The 27,290-nt window shown below is 46.1% G+C and overlaps 1 protein-coding gene across 7 annotated transcripts; it reads right to left on the reverse strand.

Moving 5' to 3' along the window:
- Positions 1 to 552: 552 nt before the first annotated feature.
- LOC121198145 (rho GTPase-activating protein 27-like) lies at positions 553 to 25,557 on the reverse strand. 7 transcript variants are annotated; one of them, XM_041062055.1, is made up of 22 exons: positions 25,481 to 25,557; positions 23,479 to 23,639; positions 16,542 to 16,655; positions 15,369 to 16,354; positions 12,514 to 12,732; positions 10,984 to 11,163; positions 10,593 to 10,748; positions 10,194 to 10,256; positions 9,954 to 10,076; positions 9,741 to 9,821; positions 9,537 to 9,602; positions 8,272 to 8,339; positions 7,801 to 7,888; positions 7,013 to 7,114; positions 6,703 to 6,801; positions 6,549 to 6,621; positions 5,130 to 5,246; positions 4,895 to 4,993; positions 4,494 to 4,571; positions 4,204 to 4,338; positions 3,385 to 3,490; positions 553 to 2,758 (listed from the first exon to the last, which is right to left on the reverse strand). In XM_041062055.1, the coding sequence occupies exons 2-22, from the start codon at positions 23,486 to 23,488 to the stop codon at positions 2,581 to 2,583; spliced, it is 3,141 nt and encodes a 1,046-aa protein (XP_040917989.1). In that variant the 5' UTR covers positions 23,489 to 23,639; positions 25,481 to 25,557; the 3' UTR covers positions 553 to 2,580. The 7 variants fall into 7 exon arrangements, with proteins under 7 accessions (XP_040917989.1, XP_040917990.1, XP_040917988.1 ...); XM_041062056.1 differs by lacking the exon at positions 25,481 to 25,557 and adding an exon at positions 24,074 to 24,092 and having other exon boundaries at positions 9,987 to 10,076; XM_041062054.1 differs by lacking the exon at positions 25,481 to 25,557 and adding an exon at positions 24,074 to 24,092.
- Positions 25,558 to 27,290: the final 1,733 nt, after the last annotated feature.

Raw genomic sequence — 27,290 nt, forward strand, 5'->3', positions numbered from 1 at the left:
GGTGGAGGTGGTCTAACCGTCAGTCCAGCGCGTTCAAACCTGCCACAGCTCAGGTGTGTGCGCCTGCGCCCTGTCTTCTTCTCTCTGAGCAGAGATCAACTCGGTGCTGCCGCCGCTGGGTGGATGATGAACTGCACCAACGGACAGTGAAAGGTGCGTCGGCAACTGCCCCGTAACACACCTGCTGCCCTGTAACACACCTGCTGACCTGTAACACACCTGCTGGCCTGTAACACACCTGCACTCCAACCTGTGTCAGCCAGATACACACACACACAGCTACACACTCACACAGCTACAGACACACGCTCCTCGTGTAAAAACCAAGACTGACTTAAATTGAGACCAGAACCACAGGTCCAGTGTGGCACGGACAGGGATGATGATCAGGGACATGGAGACGTAACCTCTGAGTACAGCACCATCTTTCTGGACTTGTTTGTGGTTTTAAAGTTATTGTGAGTCATTTAGAAATAGACGCGGACTTAGTACATTTATGTTTGAGAATCAGTGTGTGTTCTCAGTTCTAATCAACCGCTCCTGAATACGTCGTACAGACCAGTTTGATTTTTATTAAAATCCAGTAAAATACCCTCTTATGTACAGAGTTTAATGTTAATCTTCCTTTGTTCTGTATCTGTGTATAAACTCGATACTATAAAAACATACAGCATTGTACAGATTATCAGTTCATTATTACAGCAGAACACAAACAGTAAAATGTTCCTGATTCATCTCTGAGAAACATTTCTGTAAAACCTGTTCTCACTTTCACTGTGTCCAGAGACAGATCCAGGGACAGATCCAGGGACAGATCCAGGGACAGATTCAGAGATAGATCCAGGGACAGATCCAGGGACAGATCCAGAGACAGATCCAGGGACAGATCCAGGGACAGATTCAGAGATAGATCCAGGGACAGATCCAGGGACAGATCCAGAGACAGATCCAGGGACAGATCCAGGGACAGATCCAGGGACAGATCCAGGGACAGATTCAGAGATAGATCCAGGGACAGATCCAGGGACAGATCCAGGGACAGATTCAGAGATAGATCCAGGGATAGATCCAGGGACAGCTCCAGGGACAGATCCAGAGACAGATCCAGGGACAGATTCAGAGATAGATCCAGGGACAGATCCAGGGACAGATCCAGGGACAGATTCAGAGATAGATCCAGGGATAGATCCAGGGACAGCTCCAGGGACAGATCCAGGGACAGATCCAGAGACAGATCCAGGGACAGATTCAGAGATAGATCCAGGGACAGATCCAGGATGTGCAGCACAAAGACGGTTTGATCATTTCTCAGCTGAATTGTTATCTCCTGTTTCTCTGAGCTGTGACGAAGCCTGTTCGCTCTGTATTGAATACGACTGATGAAATCATGTCATGACTAAACTTTGATCCAGTGTTTAATACGATGAAGGTCTTGTTCATTTCAGACTCATGTAAAACACTTGTTATCAGTATGTAGTGTTAGAAAATGACTTTTCTGTGCAAATCTGTGTTTTCCAGTGTCAGTGATTGCAATACAGACTGATACTGGGATACTGGGATACTGGGATACTGGGAACAGCTCTAACTCACTTACTGAGCCTTCCGCTTGTGAACGTGGACGTGGACAAGTCGCTATTTTGAATTAAACTCAAACTGATGAGTTCATAACGAGCATTTGAGCCAAAATACCTGGAACATTGATGTCTTTAAAAACAGAAAAGCACAGTCTGAATCCCTGGAGACAGGTGGGACACAGAAGTCTCAACTTTTGAAGTGTTTTAAAGACACCAAGCGAGCAGGACACTGAAGATGTTTGATCTGTTGCAGCTTGTCACGTGTCTGTGGTGGAGAACTTCAGATTAAACCAGGGTTCCAGATGGATCCACTCTTTTTACTCTGGGTCCTGGGAGTTTTACAAGGTTCTGGGTGAATCTCAAACCTGTTGGGTCAGTTCTTTCTCAAAGTCAGAAATTTGGGGGTTTAAGGTGCATTTTGTTTGGTCTGTTGTCTAGAAAGAGACTGGTTAAGGTTTCAGAATCGGTCTGGGGTTCTAGATAGTTATATTCCAGTTCTACCTGGATCATGGAGGACAGAGTGGTTAGAGATGGGCATTATGTAGCCACCAGGTTCAAAATCCATGAACTCTGATGTCCATAAACTTCAAAAATAGGACCAGGAAAAGAGTTTGGATCCAGAGAGCATAGCGATTCCAGAAGGATCCGGAACGTGATTGGATAGTTCTTGGTAAAAGTGGGAATTTTTATGGGTTTTTAGGATGCCAACAAAATGTGTGTTGTGTTTGGTCTGTTGCCTCGTTAGAGGATTGAAGATGCTGTCAGCGGTTTCAAAACCAGTCCAGGGACCACGTGGTTCCTCACAGGTTCCATTTGGCTTGTTTAAGGCACAGAATGCCATGTAGTCAGCAATTTTCTGGTTCAATGAAGTTTGAGAGGGGATGAAGTTTAGGTCCAAATTTCTGGAAAGTTTAAAATATTTTTGGCAGTTCTCAGTGTGGTCTGGGGCCTTCCTGGAATTCCAGGAGGTTCTCTTATAGATCTTGGGGGATCCAGGAGGTTCCTCCTACCTCTGGGAGAAGATGGTCTGGAACTCGTTGAGCATGAGCTCCACTATCTGGCTCTGGAAAACCATGTGGATCGTCATGTTTGCTGACTCGGTCTGGGGGCGGAGCAACGTGGGACCAAACACGATGGCAACACTCTGAACCGACATCCTGTTGGAGTCCTTGTGCTCGATCACCCTGGACAGAGAGAGAGAAACTGAAGAATGTTTTTTCGTGTTCCAGTGAAAGTTCTGACATTTGTACATCACAGAACCAGACAACAAACCACATGACTGCTTAATATGAACTTATACTTTTATCCAGGCCCATGACATCACATCCTGTGTAGTGTTATTGTGGGACAATGTCAGTGGACTGGTGGCAGATGTGACCCTGCATTCAGGGTCCTCCAGGCTCTGATTGTACAAAGACAATCTTAGAGTTTTCAGAAACTTACTGAGCTATATTCAACTTTAGGATCAGTTTGCAAAAGAGGAGGGGTCTCAGGACCCTGACCTGGCCCCCCAGGCCCCAAACGTCTCACAGTCTAAAAAAACATTAGCACTGATGGTTCTCCTTCTCCTTTTTTCTGCATTTTAAATATCTCTTTTTCTAATTCCCATAAACCAGTGCATACGCAGAACAGAAGACCTTATTTCAAGCACGTTAAACAATGAGAACAGCCCTTGAAGCTTCTATAATCAAATGTTTTTACAATAACAACATATAAAATGACAGCGTTTAATGTTTAGGATTAAAAAATACAAGAACTAAAACGAGTCCTGGGTCTCTTGCAGCCTGGTTCAGGTTTTAAGAAGTCTTACTTGCGCAGGTGTTTGAACAGCAGCTCCATGGTGTCATGGTTTGGCAGAGGCAGAGACTGAACCAGGTCCTTCATGTAGGAGACTCTCAGACTGTGGTCTGGGACCTCTGATGGAAATAAACACACAGAGCTGCTTTCACATGTCGGCAGGTTAAAAACACCTGCTTCAGCTAACGAGGTAGTTTAAAGTTCCACAGGCCAAACTGTGACACGATCTGTGGGCAGCAGTTCTCAGATGATCTGTACTCATGACTGTGTTGACCCCATGAGTCTTTCTCTAGCTCTGTCCCTCTGTCCTTCTGTCCCTCTGTCCCCTGTTGTCTCGTTGTCCAGTTGGACACAGAATTTGAGTCAGTGTATGATTTTTCTCTGTGTGGTTCTGTATGTGTATATACACCGATCAGGTTTAACATTATGAGCACCGACAGCTGAAGTGAATAACACTGATGAGCTCTTCATCATGGCACCTGTTAGTGGGCGGGACATATCAGACAGCAGGTGAACATGTGTAAGGATCTGAGTGAGTTTGCCTGTGATGGTTGGACGACTGAGTCAGGACATCTCTAACACTGCAGCTCCTGTGGGACGTCCCCAGTCTGCAGAGGTCAGTATCTATCAGGAGTGAGGAGGAGCCCGATCCACAGAGACCTCACAACTTACAGGACCTGAAGGATCTGCTGCCAACATGTTGGTCCAGATCAACCAACACAACACAATATTAGGCAGGTGGTCATAATGTTACGCCTGATCGGTGTATGTGTCACATTTTGTACTCAGTGTGTTGTGTGTCTGTGAGACGCAGGGTTTTTTGTGCACTGACGGATGGCAGCGATGAACTTGTCAAAACAGCTGAAGGGAAACAGCGGCTCCGGAAGCTCCCGCAGGAAAAGTTTCAGAGCTCCTGTGATCACATGAATCTCCTCCCACTGTCCGTCCTCCAGGTCCAGCTGCTCCTCTGCAGGGACAGGAGAGGAACGAAGAAAAGCTTCAGTGTGTAAATACCTACGTCCTACGAGGGGTACGTCCAGACAGAACGTGCCACACAGCTTTTCAAACTCAAGCCGTCAGAGAGGTCGAGATGATGAATGATGGCAAGTGACAGTTTGTTACCATGATCAGCTTTATGTCGTAGTTTCTGGATCACAGCCAGATTCCCGCTCACTCTGTAGATCCCGTCTACATCCAGACCTGAACACACACAGACCACACACATCAGTCAGGAGCACTGTGCTCCAGGACACCAACAGTTACTTTAAAAATGGATTCAGGTGAACGACGACAAACTCTGAGTAAATGTTACTGCGTTAGATTTTAGAAAAGGAGGGGGGGGGGGGGTGATTCCCTGGATTAAACAGCTGTCAACATCTGGGGCCCTTTTACACCACGCATGGAGAATGTAGTCATGTGATCAGTGAGGTGGGTCAGGTGTAAATGTCAGTGGTCCTTTGTGGTTACCTGAGAGCCATGTGTAAGGACAACACCTGTAACAGTGTGTGTGTGTGTGTGTTTACCTCTCCTCTCCACCGCTCTGATACACTTCTCCACAAATTTGGGGATGGTTGTGTTTTCTCTGTGGCAGAGTGTGTCCAGGTGACAGCCGAAGACGTTATCTGGACGAAGCAGAAAGACAGAAGTGATCCGAGTCTTGGACTGAACGTTGTCAGATCAGCTGAGGCTGATCAGACTCTCAGTACGTTTGGTCTGGATGGGGATGTTGTTCACAGTGAGGACAGACGTGGGTTTTACCTCTGATGTATCCTTTCTCTTTAACGCTCTGCAGCGTCGGCCTCCTCTGGAGGAAGCGTCTCAGTTTGGTCCGGACTCGTCTCTGCTCCGAGTCCTGTCCCGATGAAGTCCTGGAGGCTAAAACCGACACAAAGATTGGACGTCTCAGTGTGACTGGAGGCAAAGTAGGGGTGTGCGATATGACGATATTAGATCGTGAAGACGATCTACGAGCAGTGCTGATTTTTTTTTTTTACTAGCCTCGCTGTTTTAGTCAGGGTGTAGCGGGTAGCCATGGCCGACTACGAAAGTGAAAGCTTGGAGTTGGTCCCCAAAAAGAAGGCCACTTGAGTCGTATGGACAGTGTTGGAGAGTAACGGAGTTCATGTAACGGCGTTACGTATTCAGAATACGTAACGTAACGCCGTCTCTGTCTTGGCCAGCGCATTCCTGTCCCGGCTCTGTTTTGCCGGCTGCGGCTCAAGCTCTCGCTCCTGCTGCTCCTCGTCCGACTCCATTCTGACAGACTGATCGGGCGAATAGCTCGTTTATTTCCGTTTGTTTTCGTGGAGCTGGGGCTTCTGGGAAACGCATCGGGTCGCCTTCGTTCATTTAGAGAATAAATATAAACTCGTGAAACAGAGAAGTATCGTCACGTAATCCACTGATTTCAACAATGTAACTGTATTCTGAATACTGTCACTGTTCGTATGGAACTGGTTTGGGTTTTCTCCAAACGACAAAGCGCAACAACGAACCTCTTTAACCACCTGAAGAGGCAGCATCCGGAACAATCTGCTGAGAGCAGCGAGGCCGACCACACATCAGCCGGTGGTAACGGCTAAAGACATTACACAGAAACAACCAACTATAACACAAGCCTTTGATAAAAGCACGACATATGAGTAGCAAACGGTGGAAAGAGGTGACTTTTTTTGCCTTTATATCTAAGTTTTTACAAAGAAAATAGTTTGGTTCTAAATTAATTTCACTGTAAAAATTAACTGTGATAAAATCGTGATCGTGATTTTACCATTAAAAAATCGTGATGTGATATTTTTGCCATATCGCCCACCCCTAAGGCAAAGTCAAGTCAGACTTGTTTTGACTTATTTTGCTTTGGTGTGATTCATTCAGCTGATTAAAAGCACTCACTAAAATGATTTTTTGTTCCGGAGCTTTCAACAGTATCGCTCAGTTTTCTTCAGCATGTTGAGTTTGCTGTTGTTATGGAAACGTAGACTGAATGGATGATTAATCGTGTGGTCTGTGCCCTTCATTATTATTTGATGATTAAAGTCAGTTGAACATTATTTTTTTGACCAATCATTTCAGACTGAAAATACCGACAGTCACTCAGAATCAACTCAATCTGCTGATGGTGACCATGTGATACGGTCAAACAAGTAAGCGTTTTGTCAACAGAATATGAAGACTCACACGTCCTCTTCCTGTCTTTGTCCTCTTTGTCTGAAGCAGCCTCGTCCTCGTCCTCCGTCAGATGCTCGTGGTCCTGGAAGAGTTCAACTTGGTCAGCGCCACTTCTCCTGATCTCAGATCTGTTTAACGTAGTGAGTGAGGCTGTGTTTGTTACCAGCTGCCTGATGGCGTCATGGATGACTTTGAACCAGTCGCTGATGATGCTCTCGGTGTCGTACTGCATCAGGTACTCGCAGCCCTGACGAGTCTTCAGCTGCACACACAAACACAAACAGAGCGGTCACATACACCCACTGCTGAAGTCAGAAACAAGTCGGAGTAACCATGGCAACAGCTTCACTGTCAGAGACAGAGCCTCACCACACAGCACTCCTGTAACCACAGAAACGCGGGTCACAGAGCATGTGATGGGACCGGTTCATATCAACATATAACAGACTGTAACCATGGTAACAGATCCTTGCCTCTAGAACGTTCTTCTTGGAGGACTTGTCTTTGGAGGCCCAGCCAACTGAAGATCCTCTCAGGTCCACAGTGAACTCTGGAACAATCTGCGACACTTTACTCTGGAAAACAGGAAGTCGTCATCATGGATCAGTTTCACTGGAGGAAGTCAGCGTGACTCACAGGTTTGTAGAACTTAAACAAAGTTTGAGCTTATTGGTATCTGTCAGTGTGTTTACCTGTTTACCAGTATCATGTTGCCCTACAGTATTTTGCATTGCAGTTGTGTGTGTGTGGCTTTTGTGTAGCTGTGGCTACAGAAACACTTTGTATATGGATCCTGTATGTTGTTGTTCATTGTCGCCTTTTATATATATTTCTATATGCATGTATTTTACATTGTACATAATAGTTGTTGTTTATGTTGATCCGTCTGTGCTCAGCTTTGTTGTCCTCGTATACGAAGGTTTATTTCTATATGTCCGTCTGAAAACTGGCTGGATCTGAGTGCGAGGATGTGAAGCAGGACCTGGAGTCGCAGTCAGAGTACGAATGAAGTGTCTGCAGACAGGCAAATTAAAATGTGACCTGATGATGGCGCAAGAGGAAAAGTCAGACGATCACCAGTGAGTACAGTTCATCCTGAGGGGAGCATGAACGTGTGAAACATCAGGGGCAGTGGAGGCTCGGTCCTGGACCACAGGGCTGATGCTGCCTCCTAATAACTTGTTTATTCAGTGTATGTGTATGTAATAACTGAGCTGATAGTAACCCAGTCAGTGTCCCAGTATGTGGGACTGGTTCTTACAGCGTTCCCAGTTGGAGCAGATTTGGGGTCTTTGTGGAAGGTGAGGATCCCTCCATGGAGGACGGTCCAGGACTGACTCCAGTTCTTCCTGTCCAACAGCAAGACAGACACAGTTACGTCCAAACAGCAGTGTCATGTTCAAACTGAAAAACGCCTCGATGAGGAATTACGTCAGGCCAACCCTGAGTGTGTCTGACTCTCACACCAACAGAAGGAAAAACCGGAACCCAAACTCCTGGATCTGCCTCTTAAACCAGATCCACATCAAAATATAACGGGTTCTTCCCTGACCCACACCCCGTCCCTCCACCAAGTTTGGTGCTAATCAGTTCAGTACTTTGTGTACAGTCCTGGTTACAAACAAACAAACGAACACATGATAAATTGAGTCTAAAGCTGCTTTCAAATGTAAAAACTTTCCATCAGGAAACGTCGGTGCTGAGGCTGAGAGTCAAAGGTTTTTGGTCTCACCTGATCTTTTTGCCGTTATCGGCTATTTTGGTCTTATTGATGATTCCTGCTTTCTCCAGCAGATGGCCCTGTACACACACACACACGCACACACACACACAGGTAAACAGACAGACAGGTGAGTCTTCAGGTTTCTTTAAACCTGCAGGTCAGCTTTGAAATGTGACTCCCGTGTAAACATGGGAGTGGTGTGTGTGTGTGTGTGAGTGTGTGTGTGTGTGTGTGTGTGTGTGTGTGTGTGTGTGTGCGTGTGTGTGCAGCTCTAACATTCTGTCACAGTGAATAAAATCTACCTGGAGGTTTGATGAGTCCTGGAAACATTTTACTGTAGAAACTTAAGATAATTTAACAACTTTCCTAAAACCTTCTGAGGCCCCGCCTTCTCCTCCAGGATCCCAAGAACCTCCTTTAGCAGCTCTGTGACGCTGTACTAAACAATGCTGCTTTGAGCTAATGCTAACATCCACAGATGTGAATGTCTGTATGTGGACACACATCACAGGACAGATGAAAAGTTTGACCTGCTGGTGCTACAGGAGTCAGAGGATCAACACAGTGTCTAACCCATTCAGCCTGGTCTGAGTAACCAGTGGACAAACAGAAGAGCAGATAGTTCTTCAGCGTCACCCTGAGAACCATCAGCAGAACATCAACAGAACAACAGAACATCAGCAGAACATCAGCAGAACATCAGCAGAACCATCAGCAGAACATCAGCAGAACCACCAGCAGAGCCATCAGCAGAACATCAGCAGAACCCAACCAGAGCTTCAGAACTGATGAAGCTGCGTTCATTTAGGATTAGCAGCGTTAGTAGAAAAACACGGGCCAACTTCTGGGCAATATTCAGAGTGTGGCGTCCTGCTGGCGCCCCCTACAGGTGGCAGAGTTACTTACAGCCACATCAGGACTTTTTAAGATGATCTATCATTTGTCTCTGATATTTGTCTCCAAATGTTGGACAGCATCCCCCCAGGAAATTCTAAAAAGTGGAACATCCTGATGAAACTGCAGCACTGAGCAGTAATACTGAGGACACACAGCAGGTGGCGCTGTCTGTCTGAACTGCCCAGAAAGGTCCCTTCAGTACCCACACGGTGTTTTAGATGTGAGTGATTCTCTGAGTGTTAGTAGAACAAGTTAGTAGAACCAGGTCTGCTGCAACACGTTTCCGTGACAACTGCAGGAGAGCTGACGCTGTCACCATGGAAACCTGAACACATTTTCAACAGAGCTTTAACAGCCAATCAGGGCCCAGGACCTACGTGCAGCTGGTGGGAGCCTGTGCTCCGATTGGACAGATTCCTCTTTAGTCTGTACCTATCAGAGAGCTTGATGAGGGAGAACCAGATGACATCACAAGGTGTTAACGTGTGAATAAATTAATGAATTAATGAATAAACAATGGGCAGAATGAGACAGGTGGACATGTAATGATACGAATGAAGCAGTGAGACAGGTGTGTCTACCTGTGGACTGTCGGGAGAGTGTCTTCTATTGGACACCTCAGTGAGGTCAGAGACGTTCCTCCTGTGTCCGGGAGCAAACGTCTGTGACACACAGAGGACGAATTTTAAATCCAGGTCTCGAGCATCCTGAGAGATGGTGTCTCACCTCCACCACCATCATCATCATCATCATCATCATCATTCACACATTTTTATCTCATTTGTTTGACTCGCCTCTTCAGCCACACTGTGTCTCCAGTTCCTGACCTGCAGAGTCGTTCCCTCCTCAGAAACACCGTTTCCCATCATCCGTTGGGGCTGAGCTCTGGGAATCACACCCGCAGGCTGCTGAGGATGCTGGGAAAAGAACAGGGACCAATTAGAGTGATGAATATTCCAGACACCTTTCAGTCCGTCCTGGGATCAGTCAGAGCAAACGTGTGTGTGTGTGCGCGTGTGTGTGTGTGTGTGTACCGTTGTAAAGACAGAGTCCTCGTTCGGTCTGTCCACAGGATAATCTTCCTCTGGCAGCGGAGGCTTGAGTTCAATCAGACAAACATCAGTTATGACAGAGCTGTCATCATATCACACACCTCACACTTTACCTGCTGCTCTTCACAGTTATAGGAAGTTTAAATGCTGATAAAGTGAAAGGAGTCTGGTTCCTTTTCTCAGAAACACTCAGCTGTTCTTCAGGAACGTCTCCAACAGCATTTAAAGCTTCTGAGTTTCAGCTGCTGGTTGATTCTTTCTAACATCTCAGAACAAAAGTCTACAGTTACAAACTCATCATGTAGAACTGAATCAATCTGTTCTGTTCTGACTTCACTGATTTCAAACCAGGTTTAATCCAGACGCGTCTCAGGATCATACCGGGCCGCCGTCAGGCTTCCTGTTGGTCGCAGATGCAGGGGGGGAGGAGGGGGAGAGAAGCTCTGGTGCAGTCCAGGATGTGGCTCTCGTGGTGGGGTTGTAGTAGTAAAATCTCCCTGACACTTCGTCCATCAGCTGCTCCCAGCCAGAGGAACCCTGAGAGGAAGGAGAGGGACTCTGGGTACGAACAGCTGACAAAGATTAAACCAGCAGAGTGAGTTTCTACAGCTGGCAGCGCTGGTCCTCTCTGAACCAAACTGGATCCAGCTGACAAGTCTGTCATATACTCCAGTACATGTCTGACGGGTTTTAACTGGGGGCTGTTAGCACCTGCTAACGCCGCGTAATGCTGTCCTGCACACATCAGATTATTTTATTCTGTGTTTCATACCTGAGAGGAGGCGGGGGAGAGCACAGGTGAGGGGGAGGTCAGCTGTCCCCCCTCCCTCCCCTTGGACTGGTCCATGTCTCCAACAGGTGGGGGGGGGGGGCCGTGGGGGTCGGACCAGACGGTCTGTCTGGTAACAGGATGGTAATAAAACACCTTCCCACTGTCCTGGTCAGTGTGCACCTGAGCAGAGAGGCAGTGTTCAAACAGCACAGCTTAGCCGGGTTCTACTGGGTTCTACTGACTCTGCTGGGTTCTACTGATGAGTAGAGTCAGTAGGATCCAGCAGAGCCACTGAAGGTGCATCCGTATTGTTTTCATATGAAGACGTCAGACTTTTCTTTTTGTCCTTACTCATTTTCTAATATTTAAAACTTTGAATGAACAATGCAAATATTTGCCTTTTTCTCATTCCTGAACAGGAAAAAAGAAAAAAGAGAACAGAGAACAGTCTTCGACGGAAAAGTTCCTTCCTTGCCAACCACCTGCAGCTGGATGAAAGTCTGAACATCAGGACGTTAGTTCAGTTTAACCACGTGAGTCCTGTTGAACCATCACTGTCCCTCAGCAACATGTGAGCTTTAACTGTTCATTCGATCTCTGTGGAACAAACCTGAACTGCTCAGGTAACATCTGATTAAACTTTAATTACCTGTGTGAGCTGCAACATGAACAGACGACACAGGACAGAAAACCTGGAGTTAAACTGAATGTAAATAGAATAAAATGTGAAATCTTATCACAGAGAATGTGAAAGAAGAATTAGAACCAGGGCTGTGACAATAAGTGAAAATATGAACGACTGTAAAAATACATCAACACATAAACAAGAAAAGCAGATAAAAAGTAAAAGTCGGCCATAAAGTTGGAATCATGTTGTTTTCAGACACATTCCTAAGTTTATTTATACACATCAGTAATCACAGTGGAAGAGACTGATCAATAAAGTTCTGAGGAGATATAAACTATAATCATCAGGAATAAATCATATTGTGATTCATTCATTTCATGAGAACAGGTCAAATATATTTTATTCCAACTTTATGAGCGACAGTGAATAAAAACTGTGACAAAAATCCACCAGAGAGAAATATGTTAAACGTAGAAGTGTTTCTCAGTACAGTGACTCTTCAGCTCCTTTCAGTCCTTCACTGATGAGTGTTTCTGTCTGTGCTTCCTGAACCTGCCTCGTGAAATCAATCTTTGTTTCCAATGTTTCTGAGTCACTGGCTGAACTTCCACTTCAGTGTCTTTCATTCTGTTCTCTTCCGTTTCTTTACATTCTTCAGCCTCTCTTCTGTTTGAACTTTGTTCCATTTCCCACCTCAATTCCTTGTATTTTTCTTTCAGCTACTTTCAATCATTTAATTTTATGAAACTTCAATTTACCTAAGAACTTCTGTGAACTACTCTATTTATTGAATTTCATGTGTCTCTTCAGTATCTTTCAGTGCTCCTGCTTCAGCTTAAACTTGCTTTTATAAAAAATGTGATAGTATAAAAAAACATATCAGAGGTCAGAGGTCACCTTACCTGCCACCCATCCTGTGGGCTGAGGGGGGAGGTGGGTCTTATCATGTCAGAGGAGGGGACTGAAGAAGATGGGACGGGGCCTGTAGCGGAGGGGGCAGGATCAGGAGGAGGTGGAGGAATGGGGACGGGGCTGGAGACAGAGATCTGAGGAAGAGACGTTTTCTTCAGAGAGGAGACGTTGGCGTAGATGGGCGAGTCAGGGCCGAGCAAGCTGCGGTCCTACAGAGGGATAAAGGGACAGTCCATCAGGACAAAGTCTTCATTTAACCAGCACCTCTGGTCCCTGACCAAACCAGAAACCACAGGTTGGATCTCAGACTGGGTTTGTACGTTCCTGCTGGACGGAAGATGAGACTACAACTCAGTGTTTACAGCCACAGTTTAGGTTTCTGTTAGTGATGATAATGTTGATTTGTCCATTTGTTGGACGTTGGACAGAGGACACTGATCTGACTTCAGACAAACGTTTGTATGTTGCAGGGATTTTCTGTCAGTAAACTGGGCTGAGTCTCATTAACAGTAACGATCTCTGTGTCTGGGTGGAGCGAGCTCCCGCCAAACAGGAAGTACTCCTCCTATGTTTTATAAACACACACACATCAGATCAACAGCAACAGCTTCACTGTGACTGACACACTTCAGATGTTTCATCACAGATCTCAGCACAGCTTTTCACACCTGATGCTCCTCCTCACACAACCTGGCGTCAGGGAGCCGGAGGAGACTGATCCACGTGAAACCTGAACTTCACTGTCCTCAGATCTGTTCATGTACCGAGCACGTCCCCGTCTCCGTCTCCGTCACCATGCAGGACTCCGACAGACCAGATGAGCCCAGGATCAGTGTCAGTGTTTGACAGACTGTTAGTCAGAGGTCAGAGGTCAAACTCCATGATAACACCTCCGTTTCACATTAACCTGAGCACAGTCCGTCTCCTGTCAGCTGACTGGAGATCAGCTTTTAAAGCTGAAACACAGATTCAGGGTGAGGTTGACGGAGCTCAGATCTCACGTCACAGCTTCAGGTCTTACTGAGCTGTAATGTTCCAAACCTCCACTGGTTTCTGCTGCTTTTTAGGAAAGTTCACCTGCAGAGACTCAGGGAGCTTCTGGTCTGAAACATGAGACACAGCTTGAACCAATAACTTCATCAGCTGAATTCAGGATGTGTGGACTCACCTATAGTTAACTTCCATCCAGAATCAGCCTCCATTAGAAACCAGTCTGGCAGCTTTTATTTCAGGGTTTCAAGTCCGACAGTCACTCAGAGTGATTCATGTTGTCAGACTGCAGAGCTCTGTGGGCTGTAGCCACGCCCACAGCCAACTGTAGCCCCTCCCCCGTCTATCTGCAGGCTGTTACACCCCCACCCCCCCGAACCTGATCACAAGTTTGAAACTCCAGCTCCTAGATCCTCCTCATGGATTTATAAAACCTCCTTTAGTGTCTGCAAGAACCTTTTCAAGGACCCACAGGACTTCCTTGACATTAAAGACTCAGAGCTTCATTATAAAACATCTTCAAGGATCCCTTGAATTTTCTCAGTAACTCCTGGAACTTCATGAAAGACCCCTTGAACCTTTTCAGTGACTCCTGGATCCCCTACAACTTTTCTCTAGTTTCATGGAATCTTCCAAAGCCCCTCCATCCTATTTTAAGTCAGTTTGAAAATTCTCTGGAATATGTGGACACTCCTCTACACGCACAAACCTCTCCCAGGACACGTAAAATGTCCTCATAGATCTGTCTACCTCTCTCAAGGACTCATTAAACATCTTTAAGGATCCCCACAACATCCTGGGGCAGAACAGCGAGCAGATAACAACTCAGTCACAAACCGGTCAGACGAGCACACACACACACACACACACACACACACACACACACACACACACACACACACACACACACACACAGGTGTCAGGTTACTGTACTTCCTGTCTCATCCTGCAGGTGTCGCTGCAGCGTTGTTCTTTCACAGTTTCCTGTCCAACCCTGAACACATCCTGCAGCCTGTAACATCAGCACATCCTGCTGATCACATCACATCCTGCTGTGACATCACCAGACCCCACCCCCACCCCATGAGAATAAAACTCCTGTTCTGAGGCGGGGAAAAATAAATGAATAATTATAATAAAAAATCAAAACTAAAAATAATAATATGACGTAATGATTAAATAAATAATAGAGAAATAATGATAATATCGTGTCTTTAAATGTGAAATAAAATGAATAATAATGATGATGAAAAACTAAAAATTTAAAATACAAGTAAACATTTCTAAACGTAAATTAAAATATAAACAATAAATAAATAATAGAATAAAATGAATAAAATCAACAAAATAAAAATGAATAACATAAGTATAAATGAAATCCAACTAAGAAAAATCAAAAAGAAAATACATCAACAAACAAAACAATAAAAACAAACAAATAAATAAATAAAAATTAAATAAAATAAAAGCTTAAAATAAATAAAAGCTTAAAGTGAATTGAAGTTTCTGTCCAGGACCAGTTTAGTGCAGGTCTGAAGGTCAGAGGTCAAAGGTCAGAGGTCAGCTGTGTTCCTGCTCTGATGAGAATAAAGAGAGGAAACAGCTTTTTCTTGTTCTTCTCTTCTTCCTGTGTTGACGCTGCAGGAAATGACACGCTGGAGAAGGCTTTTATTTTGTAAAAAGATGTGCAGCCTCTGACTGAACTCGCCGTGGCAGCAGATCAAACCCAACGTCTACTTTACTGATATAACCTTTATTGATAAATATCAGTTATTGCCGATCGAGTTTGTCCTGTAGAACCTGTCTAACACCACAACCTGTACTGGTTGAGATCCAGTGTCTCATGGTTTCTTACCTGTGGGGCGGGCAGGGCCGGTGCAGCTTCAGATGGCGCTCCAGGACTCACTCTCCCTCCAGTCAGAGCCTCCAGGTCCAGGTTCAGGTCCTGGATGGACTCATAGATGTGGTTTGAACCCTTCAGTGAATCATCCTCCTCCTCACTGCTCTCCTCCACGCTCATCTCCTCCTCTGCCACCTCCTCCTCCTCTGGCTCTGGCTCTGCTGGGGGTTCCTGGTTGTCATGGGAACCTGCTGACAGCAAGGATGTGGTCTGGAGGCTGCTGTGGGGGGGGGCTACGGGGACCAGTGGGGCCACCGGGACCACTGGTGTCTCCACCAGTATGGGCTGGGTCTGGGGTCTGGGTGTGGAAAGAGGGTCTGCTGGGCTGAAACTGGGAACCCGAGGTTTCCCAGAGTCTCTGTGGTCCTCCAGCCGCCCCACCAGGTGAGGTTGCTTTTTGATCAGACCACTGTCGACTATGTTATTATTCCTGCCGGTCGTCGTGGTCCCGGTCTGTGCAGGACCAGTGGGAGGGTTGCCAGGATGCCGGGGCGCAGCCACCACAACATGTGACGGGTCATGGAAGTCCAGGGGAACGCCAAATGTTGACATGCGGTTCTCAGTCTTGCGGTACCCAGTGGAGGCGTCAGGTCTGAGCCGGATTGTAACCTCATCATTTGGTTTGGTTCTGGTCCCGCTGGACTCCTCCAGAGTCTTTGGAACAGGGACAGGCACAGGGACTGGTGTAGCCACAGAAACCAACACTGGTTCTGAACTGGGTGGACCAGTAAAGTCCAGGGGGGAGGGGAAGTCCGCTGGCAGCTCTTTGACGTACTTGGCAGGGATGTAGAATGGCTTGGAGTTGCAGTCACTGCGGACCTGCCACCAGTGGTCATTGGTCTTAGCTAGCAGGACGTAGCGCTCGTTGGGTTTGATGGAGACCGGCACACCGTCCCGACCTTGGTACTCATACTCAAACTCCACCAGGACCAGGCCCAGACCTGAAAGACCCGATCCAGACCAGAAGACCGGAGCAAAAAATAAAGAGATGTGTTAAATCAAGTATAAGAGCTAAAGCTAAAGCTAACCATTACGACTTTAACTGTTACTGTCACTGTGCTGCAATCATTACTACTGTTAGTGTTCTTTTATTATTCTGAAATTATATTAGAACTTAAAAGAACTCACCTCTGCTGAGAAGGGAGGAGGTCGTTGCCATGGTGACCACCCTGGGCTCCTCAGCACCCACCCCCTCAGGTAGAAGGGCAGGTGACTTTAAAGGTGAGGGGTCAAAGGTCACACCTGATCATCAGAGAAAACCCAGATCAGACCAAACTGGATTCAACAACAACCACAGCAAAGGCCAAAGATTCAACGCTGAGAAAAATAAGTGACTTTAAGTTTGTTATTAACCAGAAGAATCAGCTGATGGACTGAGGAGGAAGGACACCACAGAGGAAGCTGCTGCAGCTGACGTCTGTCAGAGAACAGCTGGACTCTACTGCACAGCTGGATACCAACATGAAAACACCAGCCCAGAGGTGAAGGACGGTGGACACAGCATCAGGATCTGGACCTGGAAGTGAATCTACAACAGAAAATCCACCTTGTAGAACGGTCCAGTCAGAACCCAGACCAGAACCCTGAGCTCAGAGAACGACTGACCAGTAAGTGCTGATGTTTGTGTGAAGCTGAAGATCAGATCACATTCAATGATTGACAGCGTTCACTGACTTCTTCTGGCCAATCATACGCTCTGTGTTACAACACACCACTGTGCAAAAGGATGTTAGGTTTGTTGTTGGACAGATCGTCTTCAGGGCTCAGTGTTAGTGATGCTGAAGACAAACTGCACTGAGACGAGGACAATTTTTGATTTTTGATGAAAAGAGTGTTTCGAACATTTATTCTGAGCTTTGGTCGAACAGCTGCTGGGACACAGACACAGAAGGGAATGAGAGTTATGTCTCCCTCTGGTTCTACATGTCAGAACAAGTCAAACTACCAATCATCAGCTCTGAGCTCGTCCTGCAGCTAACTCTAATCCAGACTCTCACTCTGTCCTCTCTTTCAATGTCTCTGATGTTTCCACGTGGGAAAACATGGCCTCATCCAGCTGTGGAGGAAAGGTGTCAGCTGTCCCTGTCTCACGGTTCTGTCCCTGTCCTCTCAGGAGGAGCTACCTCTGCCATGGAACTGATTCCATCAGAAACAAGAACAGAGTCCCGTTAAACTACACAGACTCCGCCCACTGCTCAGCATTCCTTCAGGTAGAGGGGTGGGGCTTATCAGTGACATCACCTGCTCAGGTGGAGACCTGCAGACTTGTGGAGACCTGCAGACTTGTGGATCTCCATCAGTGCTTTCACAGGCACACACGGGTAATCACAGATCACCTTTATTCAGGTAGCCAGGTGTGTAAACCCGTGCAGCTGGTCACAGATCAGATCCTCTCTCCTCTATGCCGTGTCTGTGGCGTCTGACTGTGGGTGGAGTCTTTTAAATGTGAGGACGTGTCCTGCTCAGCTGGTACTGTCCCCAAGCACTGTCTTTAGAAACCTGGTTACAGGTTCACGGGGCAGACGTATCATACGTTAAGGACTCATGTTACCATGTGACCTGGTTAGTGACGTGCAGGTGAACTCAGCTGGACACAGGTTCAGATTAACACACTCAGGTTAGTCATTAGTCAGTGATTGATAATGTTAATAATCTGATCATTTCTTCAAAGCTTCTCTGCCGTCACTTTCTTTAATGTCTCATATTTATCGCCGTGGAAACAGAGACAAAACTGATATGGATACTATCGTCCATTATTAGCAGCTGTTGTCCAGGAGCCACTGAGCAAGGCAGCCACCACACACACACACACACACACATAGAACAATAGCAGGAGGCTGATCTCCAGCCTGTTCTGTTTACAGAGGGAAGTGTCTGCTCTTCCTGTCAGCTGTAAACCCCGCCCTCAAGGCCACACAGACTCCACCCCACTATGACATCACAAAACGTGTGTGTGTGTGTGTGTGTTTCCTGTCTTTGTACAGCAACAAAAGTGTGTGTGCAGTAGATCTGTTCTCAGTGGAGCTGAATGTTGATAAGATAAGATAAGATAAGATAAGATAAACCTGAGCCGTCATGTCTGCTGCTGCTTTAGTCCAAGTTCAGTCTGACGACAGGCTGCAAACACAGGTGCTGAGGAACCCTGGTCCGGACCAGGGACACAGAGTCCCACAGAGACTCCTGGTCCGGACAGGGGACACAGAGTCCCACAGAGACACCGGGTCCTGACTGGGGACATAATGTGTAAAGAACTATACCCGAGTCACTTGCAGGCTTTTTGAAACAAATATCACTGATTGGCCCTTTAAGAGTCTCTCCCCTCAAACTGCCCTGAGTCACACACCTGAGACAGGTGTGTGTTTCAGGTGTGTGAAAAGCTCTGATCTGGTGGAATGCTGCCTCCCCCACCGCTCTCTCTCTCTCTGTTTGCCTCTGTCGCTCGGCCACACCCACACTGCCAGGCTGGAATGTCACACACACACACACACACCCTGCTCTGTTCAACCACAGCACTGAAGTGTGTAAAAAAATAAACTAAGCTGTCAATCATCAAACCAAGGTGGAGGGTCTGTGGCAGGATCCATCTTTAACAACATGAGCAGCGGCCCAGCTGTTCCTGCCCCGTGATGTGTCATATGTCATGTGACATCATAAACCCAACAGCCAATCAAGAATTGTTTCAGCAGATCTGAAGTCTGAGGTCGACCTTTGGCCTCTGTCTGAGTGTGGGTGTGGTCACAGTGTTCACCCACTCAAAAACAGACAGAAATAAGCAGGTTTGAATCATAAATCCATCAGCTGGCTCCGCCCACAGAGGGCGCAGAGAGACACCAGGCGTTTAAAGGAATGTGTGGAGTCTGACCACACTGTGTGTCTGTGTGACGCTCCATGTTTGTCTGGATGTTTGTGTGTTTTGTCCGATGGCAGCTCACATTCACAGAGTAACAGACAAACATCAAGTGCAGAAATCCTGCTTTCTGATTGGCTGTCTGCTGCCTGTTAACATGACTTACACAGTTCAAGTCAAACGATTTTCTGTTCATCAAAGTGCACTTTACCATAGCAACAGGACTGATGCTTCATGCTGTGGTCGCAGGAACCCTGGAACCTCTTCAAAGACCATTGGTAAGTCCTCAAGGACCAAAATCCCCTCAGAAAGTCCTTATACTGCATTTAGGATCTCTGAAACCTGCTCAAGGATCTTCACACCTTCCTTGAGAACATTCTCAATGAGCACTAAACTTCACCAAGGACCTCTACAACCTCTCCAAGACTTCCAAAACCTCTACAGTCTCCTCAATGGCCCCTACAGCTTCCCCCAAGGACATCTACAACCTCTTAAAGGACACTTACTATTTCCTCCAGGACTCAGACAAACTAAATTAACCATGACAACAGAGCACCCTGCTTTGTGATCGGCTGTCAGCTGTTTGTGAAAGCATGAGCTCAGGTCTCCTCTTTTTCATTTTCAGGTAACCACAACAGCACACATGCTCAAAGTCACTTAAGGAACCTGGAACCTCCTCAAGGATCATTGATAACTCAAGTGTGACAATACACTGATATATATATATATATATATATATATATATATATATATATATATATCACGTTATATATCATGTTATATATCACGTTATATGTCACGTTATATGATATACATATATATATATAACGTGTTAACAAAACAATGGCCTCACAGTCGTCAGTTCATGTTTGTACAAATATATAAGTATATGTATATATCTGTGTGTGTTTACATATACATGGCACATATGAGACACACATTGCACATTCCTTATATTTTACATATTTTTGCCATGTGACTGAATTATTAATATTAACTGAATTATTTGAAAGAAGTCTGTTAAAATCTTACTGTCCTGTCACACTGCATTTGTACAACAGCCTTGTATCAAACTGGATTTAGTTATTTTTATTTTCTCTTTCAAAGATTCTCCAGAATTTTTTAAAATTAAACTGTATGTTGAGAACGAAGAAAGAAGGAACGAAGTTTTGAGTTTGTATCCTTAGATTCCAGTCTGTGTACTGACTGTGTTCAGCATATAGCATTATTTATACAAAACTGCAGAGGTGAATGTCTCTGCCACATAGTTTGTTTTTAGTTTGGTCATTTTCCAGGTTCTTCCAGACACAAAACTAGATAAAATTTGTGTTCAGTCTACAATTCGGACACAGAGTGAGACATTCTAGCCAACAACAACAACAACAACAACAACAACACACACACACACACACACAAAACCCTAATCTTAAGTAAAAGTCAGGTTTTCGCCCTTTAACCACACAGTCCCCGTATGTAGCTGTGGGAACAGGTTAATGTCCCCACAATGTAGGTTTTACAGACACAATGAAGATTTATCTTTTCAGGTTTTCACAATAAAAAGTTTTAGATGAAAAAGAAAGTTTGAACCAACAACATAAAACTTTAACACTGAGCAAACACAAGAAAATCACACACCCAAATATCACAAAACCAAAAGGAGCAAAAAGAATAGTGTGAAAAACTTCTGACAGACAGACAGACAGACAGACGGATTGATAGATGAATTGATAGATAGTTTGTTGGGTTTTACCTGCAGTAAAAGTCAGATCCAACCATCCTGCTCTTTGTGTTTTTTTCTCTTCTATTCCTGAAGGGGCGAGTCCAAATCACTGAAACAGGTTCCTCTCTCTCTCTCTCTCTCTCTCTCTCTCTCTCTTTCTCTCTCTCTCTCTGGTCCCGCCTCTCCCTGACCTGCCCGTCCCAGCTTGTTGTCCACCTCCTCCTCCACTTCCTCCTCTGCCTGAGTTTACATCCTGTTTGTCAGAGCTGCAGATCAACAGCGCCCCCTGGCTGCACTCTGAGCACTGTATGCTCAGTGAAGAAGTGCTGTATCAATGTGTGGATGAGTTGTGATTTATATAAATTCCATTTATCATTAACCAAATCCATAAATGCACCATAAACCATCTAAAAAGTCAAAGTAGAAGATAATTTAATACAGAATAAAGAAATGATCACAGATGAGTTTCAAATCTGAATATTTAGCATCAAAATGTCTGTGGATAAAACATATAGTAAGAATGAAATGGGAAGAAAGATAAAGGGAGGTGTTTAACATGAATGTATCATCTGGAGTGAAAGGTTTGCAGATCATTAAAATCTACGGCGTCGGGTACACAGCTACGGCAGCTGTGGAGTTCACAGTAAGCATGGACTCTTTACTGTAGAAACAGTTTTACTCAGGTTCAGGTTGAGACCGACCTGGCGGCCGGAGAATGGTAACAGGTACAAAACCTGCTAACTGACAGTTAAGGTGTGATCACTGGGCCTTTGTGATCATGTGTTGTTTGTGTCTGGATGTAAAAACTGTTGTGATCCTGCTGCTGATGCTGTTTGTACAACAGCTGAAGGGTTTTTATACCTGAGCAGAGCAGAGATGAGAGAGGAACTGCAAACTGACAGTAATGAAGCAGATTTATTGAATATTGATTGAAACGTGGACGTGAAGCTGTGACATCTTTCACACCTGCTTCCTACTTCACTCCTCATAAACACATTTCCAGAGCTGAAACTGAAAAACTGAAAATGTTGATGCCACATTACTGTGTGACAGCAAAAACTTCCTAAATACTAAAACTGTTTGATTCGATGGAGCCTTCAGGAAATCTGTGAAGCAGAAGAATCAGGCTGCTGACATCAGGACTGAGCCAGAGTCTGTGAGTTCACTGCTGTGGATCATAATGTCAGTGTGTTGATCCTCCACTCAACAATTATCTGCTGATTAACTGATAATAGTTTTGTCCATGAATTGATCAATATATTAAAACAAAGATGAAATACTTCCCAATTAATTTTCTCTTTGTTGATTAATCAACTAATTGTTGCATTCATGGTTCAGACCTTCATGGTCAGAATCAACGGTAATGATCAATGATCCTCTGACTTTTCATCTGGCACCACATTTGAATTTATCTTCTTTTAAACAAACCAACTTTTTAACTGTCCCATCAACTTTTCCCATAAAGTGTCTAAAGTTGAAACTGTCATCCCTGTGTTGTCGATGGCGTAGGCGTACTGTGTCTCCAGATCCTTCCTGTCAAACTTCTGTCCAGCAGATTCTTTACCCAGACAGGCAGCGAGATGGACGGTGGCTGTGAACCTGGAGAAAACGAGCACCAGAGACAGGGCCAAGGTGACAACGAAGAACAGGACTGTTTCCTCTTCAGGAAGGATGAACGGGATCACGATGCGGTTTCTCCCTGGTTGACCATGAGTAGTTGTGAGAACCTCAAATCTTTTCCATACACCATCCTTTGGTGATAAGGGACTAACCATGATGTTTGGAATCTTCCGTCCACCAGCTTTCTTCATTGAGTTCCAGTGGTCGGGCAGTTTCCTGGGACGATATTCTGCACCAGGAACCTTATCCTTAGAGTAGAAACCTCTGTTCTCAGGTTTTATGAGTCCTGTAGCAATAGCATACACTGCATCAGCACTCATGACGCAGTTCCAGGGAGTATACAGGACCACGTCTGTGACGGTGGACAGAGGCAGCAGACAGCTGGCTGGGATCAGGGGCTCTCTGATCGATCCATGAGCCACAAAGGTGATGTCGACGTTGTTGCTGTGGTTCTTCTTCTCTTCCTCACTGATGTGTTTTTGAAAAACTTCCATGAGTTTGAAGAAAGCCTCAGACTCTGAGTTTTCTCTGAGCCACTGTCGAACACTTTCATCCTCACACTTTTCTATTGCAAACTCTATCAACTCCTCCCTTTCATCCAAGCTCCTGTTGGAGTTTCCAATGCAGTGTTTAACCTTGGCAAACTGTTTAATCATCTTTCTGTGAGAGGAATTTTAGAAAGAGAAATATTTTTAGTCTCATCATTTCAACCAGTGTAACAGTTATTTTATAATGATGAGGCGTCCGATGCTCATACAGCTCTGTTCCTCAGAACAGGGACAGAAAACCTTAGGAGTGTCTCAGCCTGGAAACAAACCTTTCATGATAACTTTTATTTTTAGCATTACACTGTAAATAAGGTTGATGTTCAGACTCACGGAATTTCATCAAGGTCTTTTTCCAGTTCTTCAGAGGCAGTCCGTAGGGTTTTAGCCGTCTCTCTCAGACTCTGACAGTTTTCCGGGTCACAGTTGTCCAGGTTTCGACAGTTGATAACGAGCTCAGTGACAGAAAATGCCAGAAGTGCTCGTCCTGCAACCTGAAGAAGAAAAGTACAAACACTTTTAATTATGAGACCTGTAAAGTCACAACAGTGGAGTTGGATGTTGAATCAGCAGAGTTCAGAGAGACAGTGGACCAAACAGCATCACAGACAGAACCAAATTCATCTGAGTCCAAACTGACACCAGAGGTTCTGTTGTGTCTCTGTCTGCATGTACAGCTGCAACAAGCTGAAGTTAAAGTTGATCCCAGCATCTGCACCTGCTGCTGTTCCATTATCAGCTGACAGAGATTCAACATCACACCTGCTGCCTCAGGAGACACCTGAGCTACATCTGAGCAGGTTTCCAAAGCCTCACACAGTGGAGCACAGAGCCGTCCATCTGAGGACGTGTTCACCTCCAGCCCACAGGAGACATACAGTGTGTCTCACTGATGGAAACAGCGCCCCCTGCTGTGTCTGGCACTGACCTGTTACTTTCTTAGATACACGTCCAGCTGCCTTCGCTGCTGCTTTTCCTCCTGCAGAAGTTGCCACCATCGAGAGTCCTTTTGAAACCAGAGCTTTCCCTGTTTTTTTAGCTGCTCTTTTTAGAAGAAATTTCGAAAACATGTTCAAACCCAGACGAGCAAAAGCACCGTCCATCCCTGACCTTCCTATCTTAGATTTGGATGAACCAGTCATCATCTTGCACAGACGGATGGCATCATGTAACTTCAGCCCGTAGCGTTTGGCCATTGCTCTCAGGATTCGCTCCACAACATAATCTTCAGGAGAAAGATCATCACCAGCCTGTCGTTCTCTCCTCTTTCCTTCCTCCATCAGTGTCGTCATGTGTCGCTGGATTCCCTTCTCAAGATTCTCAACCTGCTCTGAAATCTCAGTGGCTTCTTTCATGGTGCTGCTTGATACCACGATATCTGCAATATCAGAACCCACACTGGTAGCCAAACCAAGCCCTGATCCCACTGCTCCTACCATACCTAGGAATGGTATCACTGCCCCTCCTGTACATAAGGCCAATACACCTGCTGCTGTCGCTGCAACTGCTCCACCTACAGACACCGAGCTCCCAACAACCTTACTGACATTCACTATCTTCTTGTTTTCCTCCAGCTCAGAGGCCAGTTGGTTCGACTTGTCTGCACATTCCTTCTGTAGTTCCATTTCTATGAGCTTGTCGGCAACTTCCATGGTGAGAGGACAGTGAGAGGTCAGCGGGTCTACAAGAACGTCAGGGGAAAGTTACTGAAACGATCACAGATGTGGAAAATGACCATTTAAACTTTGACTATATGAAATTAGTCATCAGTAATCTCACTTTGACTTTGACCTCAGCAAACCAGCTTCCTCACCTTCCACATCAGTGTCAGTAAAATGTCACTGTTGTCTCTTTTCTTGTGGCCACCATCTTTCTTTAACTCGACCCAGTTCTGGAGCCCAAACCTGACCACACCCTGACCAGAAAGCATTTAAACTAATGATCTGTCTTGTTCTTTGGACAGGAGGACATGGTGAGGATGACTCATTTCATGCTTCGCATCAGTTCACATCAGTAAGATTAAAACAGAATTGGATTCCTGTAAACCACCTGATTTATTCATCAAGAGCATCCTAAGCTAACGGTATAGCTTATCAATGATTATCATGGTGATGACAGTATGTACCTGTGTGTGTGTGTGTGTGTGTGTGTGTGTTTCTCCCAGGAGGAGACAGGACAAATCTTTCTGCTCAATAAATCAATCAACACAACCTGAGGGACAGTGAACCACCTGGACACACACACACACACACACAGTGAAGAACTGAATTTTAAGCTCACTAAAATATTGTGTGTAACCTGCTGAAGTAACTGAAAATGTCATTTGTGATCTTACCGTGTTCAGATCGTCACAGGTTGGTTCTCTGAGAGAATATGAGCGTTGAAGAGGTGGACACAGAGTCCTGTTTCCGGATTCTGCTTTTTTATTGGCTGATTACAAAAGATAAAACACCTAAAGGTGAAAGAGAAACTACAGCAGCTCAGTAAGTATGGTGGTAATCCCCGAACTTTCCAAAGTAAAAGCTCACACGAGACGTCAGGTCACAGCAGCAGCTCTGAGGCTGAGACGTTTCGTTAACTCTGGACACATTCACACGAACAACACGAAAAGATCAGGATGTAAAGTTCCAATGATCTTCTCATGTTTGTTCTGTATGACTCAGTGTAACATGGATCCTGGATCGACATGAAACCAGCTGATTGTTTTACAGCTGGGACAGAAATCACCTGGTCCTCTGCGTCTCGCTGAACCACGTTGCCGGACCGTCTCTGAGTTTCATCAGGCTCAGGTCTCAGTGCAGATGGACTCAGTACAGTGGCTGGTTTTAAATGTGCTTCTGTCTGTCCACAGAGTCCTCTTCCATCAGTCCAGTTTCATTACACCTGACGTCTTATCATTGGACCACACACCATCTGTCTGATGGAGCTGCAGCTAAAACTGAGTCATGTCTCAGTGTAAGAGATGACTCGTCTTTGTTACTTCTCAGTTGGACTATCGTACTTCCTTATTGTCAGGCTGCTCCAGCAGGTCTCTGACTCTGCAGCTGATTCAGGACGCTGCAGCACGAGGACTGACAGGAACCAGATCACATTACTCCTGTACTGGTTTCTCTGCTCGGCTCCCTGTCATCGAGGAGCTCATCGTATTATTACCCTACAGAACTCTGCTCTCCCAGAATGCACCTCTACTGTGGCAGATCCTTCGGTTCTCAGGCTCCTCTGCTGTGGAACCATTTACCAGTTCGGGTCTGGGAGGCAGACTGGGAGGCAGACTTCCTCTCCATGTTTCTGAGATGAAGCATATAGTTCATTCAGGCTTTGATTGAACCATCTACTAGTTCAGCTGCGACAGGCTCAGACTGCCGGGGGACTTCCCATCATGCACCTGTTGAAAGAAGTTGTTTCTTGCCGCTGTCACCCTGCTGCCCACCTGTACCTGTCAGTGAAGCCGGAGGAAACCAGTCAGTTAGCGAAACTTCAGACACGACTTCAGGACATAAACATACACACTGTCCAACGAGACACTTACTGTGGATGATGCCCCCCCCCCCCCCTCTTCTCTCCTCCCCCACTCTCTCTCTCCCTCCTCCTCCTCCCCCTCTCTCCCTCCTCTTCTCTCCCCCCCCTCCCTCCTCCTCCTCCTCTCTCTCCCCCCCTCTTCCCCCTCTCTCCCTCCTCCTCCTCTCTCTCTCCCCCCTCTCCCCCCCTCCCTCCTCCTCCTCTCTCCTCCCCCTCTCTCCCTCCTCCTCCCCTCCTCTTCTCTCCTCCCCCCTCCTCCCCCCCTCTCTCTCCCTCCTCCTCCTCTCTCCTCCCCCTCTCTCCCTCCTCCTCCCCTCCTCCCCCCTCCTCCCCCCCTCTTCCCCCTCTCTCCCTCCTCCTCCTCTCTCTCTCCCCCCCTCTCCCCCCCTCCCTCCTCCCCTCCTCTTCTCTCCTCCCCCCTCCCCCCCCTCTCTCTCCCTCCTCCTCCTCTCTCCTCCCCCCTCCTCCTCTCTCTCCCCCTCTTCCCCCTCTCTCTCTCCTCCCCCTCCTCCTCCCCTCCTCTTCTCTCCTCCCCCCTCCTCCCCCCCCTCTTCCCCCTCTCTCTCCTCCTCCCCCTCCTCCTCCCCCTCTCTCTCTCCCTCCCCCCCTCTTCCCCCTCTCTCCCT

The sequence above is a fragment of the Toxotes jaculatrix genome, chromosome 18 (assembly GCF_017976425.1).
Source record: "Toxotes jaculatrix isolate fToxJac2 chromosome 18, fToxJac2.pri, whole genome shotgun sequence".
NCBI classification, from domain to species: Eukaryota; Metazoa; Chordata; class Actinopteri; family Toxotidae; genus Toxotes; species Toxotes jaculatrix.